Below are 2,491 nucleotides of genomic sequence, written 5' to 3'. Positions count from 1 at the left end.
AGGCCGGGCGCGCAGCGGTGTCCCCACCCCCTGCCTGGCCGTCGACCCCCCCGTGAATAGCAAGCGGCGAGGACCCAGCGTGCGGGCCTGGAGCCGGCCCGGGGCAGCCAAGCCTCTGTGAATCGTGGTGGGTGGGAAGGCGGCCGCCTCCCTGCCGGGACGGCCCGAGGGAGGCCGCACTGCCAAGGGGTGGCCCGCACATCAGGCCCTGGGGCCTCGTGCAAGTAGCCGGACCAGCGCTGGCCTCCGCCTCTTCTCCAGGGCTGCACCAGCCCCCATTGTGGATGAGGAGCCGGCGGCCTGGGCACCCGTTCGGGGTCTTAGGGACCCGGGCCTCAGGGAGGGCCTGCTGTGTTCTGGGTCGCTATGGGGAGGCAAGCAGGAGTCTGGGTTCACCCGCGCAGTGAGGGGTGCCAGGCAACACCTGCTGGCCGGGAGTGGTTCTCCAGGTCGGGCCCTGCTGGAGGGGTTGGACTGGCTGGGTTGGTCCGCAGTGGGGCAGGGGCCACTTTTCGCACAGAGCACAGGCCTATCCCCATTTCGTCCCTCCCCAGCCCTGGTGGCTCCTGGGCTGGCCTGGACAGCGGGCCTCCGCCCCAGCACGGGTGGGCATGGGTGCTGAGTACCCCCCTCTAGGGCTCTCTGCCACCTCCATGCCCCGGCTTTGGAACCCTGCCTCTCCATTTCCTTGATGCCTCTTAGGCTGGCCACCTGGGGCCTTGTCCCCATCTCGGGTGGCCTACCTGCCCCTTACTGTGAGCCCCCGGGCGCCCCTAGGGATGGCCTGGGACGAGCTCCAGGAGCCTTAGAGGGCTGAGGCTCAGCTGAGTGGAAGCTGACACAGGCGCAGAAACTACTAACTCCTGGGAGGCCAGGGTAGCAGGGGCCCGTCGGGTCCCCTAGCCAATACCCGGAACTGAATGGGTCAGGGCCCAGAGGTGGGCCTGTTCCCAGAGCACGCAGCCTCTCCCAGCGAGAGCAGGGTCAGGGCCCAGGAACTGGGCACATGAGGAAGGGAGCCACAGGGGCCAGGGCCCGCATGGACCCTCAGGGTGGCACTTGGCCCCATGGTTGTCCACCCATTCTGGGTGCCGAGGCTAACGGGGGTGTTGTGGCCGGGATGTGTGGGGCACTCACACGGCCTGCCCTGCAGAGCAGCCATGGAGGAGGTGGTGATTGCCGGTATGTCCGGGAAGCTGCCGGAGTCAGAGAACTTGCAGGAGTTCTGGGACAACCTCATTGGCGGCGTGGACATGGTTACGGACGATGACCGTCGCTGGAAGGCAGGTATGTGGCTGCGGGGCTCCCCGTGCCTGGGGTGGGCAGTCCCCACACCAGCCTCCCTGCTGCACTGTGTTCTCACAGGCACTGGCCTGACCCTGGTCCCAGCTGCAGAGCCACTGGTCACCCATGGGTGAGTCCAAGTTGCAGCCTCCTTCCTGGACATTGCACCAGAATGGCCTAGAAAATATGCCCAGGAGGCTCCCCCAAGAGCTGCAAGTCCAGGGGCCAGCCCAGGCAGGGCCCACCTGCTTGTTACAGAGGAGCCAAGCTCAGAGGATGGGTCACGGGCTGGGGACTGTCACCCGTGCAGGGGACAGGTGGGGGGCCAGAGCCCTTCCAGCCAGGCTGCCCCCGCCTGTGTCCTGTGCTGGAAGGTTGCATACCAGGTGCGCTCCAGGAGGCTGGTCCAACTCCCCCACGCCCAGTAGGCTCATTCCACAGAGCAGCTCTACCTGACAGGCAAGCTGTGAGTCAGCATGGTGGAGCTGAGGCACCAGCCAGGCAGAGGGTCCCCCAGCCTCACTCCCACCGAGCTCTCTCTGTTCTGGGGCCCATCTCTGGATTGGGGCTTGGGTCTTGTGCAACAGACCTGGTCGTGCCAGTCCCCGCTTTGGGGCCACGGTCTTCCCCTCCTGGGGAGCCTGCTCCATTGTTTGGGTCTCCCAGGCATAGCAGAGAGTCCTTAATTCCACCATGGTCCCTCAAGGGACCCCACAGGGCCCCCATCTCCGGGCAGCGTCAGTCAGAGATTTAAACACTTGCCTGTCCCGCAGGGCTCTACGGCCTGCCCCGGCGGTCCGGCAAACTGAAGGACCTGTCTAGGTTCGATGCCTCCTTCTTTGGAGTCCACCCCAAGCAGGCACACACCATGGACCCTCAGCTGCGGCTGCTGCTGGAAGTCACCTATGAGGCCATTGTGGACGCAGGTGGGTCGGGCATTCGAGACTGCTGTGCCAAGGGCTCCTGCTGCCCGTGTGGAATAGGCAGTGCTCTCTCTCTTCTTGGTTCTGGTAGAACCAGGTGCCGGCACGACCTGCCCTCCCTGGCTGTGCCCCTGGCCAACGGGCTCAGGGAGGTGTGGGCCGCGGGATAGGCCACGGTTTCACAACTGCACCCCGGAGGTGTCATGGGTGTGCCTGACCTGGGTTTACCAGTTTCCTCACTCCCGATGTCTGGCTGGTGCTGGGGCAGGGGCAGGGGCTGGAGT

General features: G+C 65.8%; 1 protein-coding gene across 1 annotated transcript in view; it reads left to right on the top strand.

Annotated features, from left to right (window-relative positions):
* The first annotated feature begins 1,156 nt into the window (after nucleotides 1–1,156).
* FASN (fatty acid synthase) overlaps nucleotides 1,157–2,491 on the top strand; it is an 18,451-nt gene continuing 17,116 nt past the window's right edge. The window contains exons 1-2 of the mRNA XM_011926519.1: nucleotides 1,157–1,287; nucleotides 2,058–2,210. Coding sequence (XP_011781909.1) covers nucleotides 1,161–1,287; nucleotides 2,058–2,210 — 280 coding nt within the window. The 5' untranslated portion in view covers nucleotides 1,157–1,160. The remainder of the gene's footprint in view (nucleotides 1,288–2,057; nucleotides 2,211–2,491) is intronic.

This window comes from Colobus angolensis, unplaced genomic scaffold (genome assembly GCF_000951035.1).
Source record: "Colobus angolensis palliatus isolate OR3802 unplaced genomic scaffold, Cang.pa_1.0 Scaffold1, whole genome shotgun sequence".
NCBI lineage: Eukaryota > Metazoa > Chordata > Mammalia > Primates > Cercopithecidae > Colobus > Colobus angolensis.
This window is presented reverse-complemented; position numbering and strand designations above follow the sequence as displayed.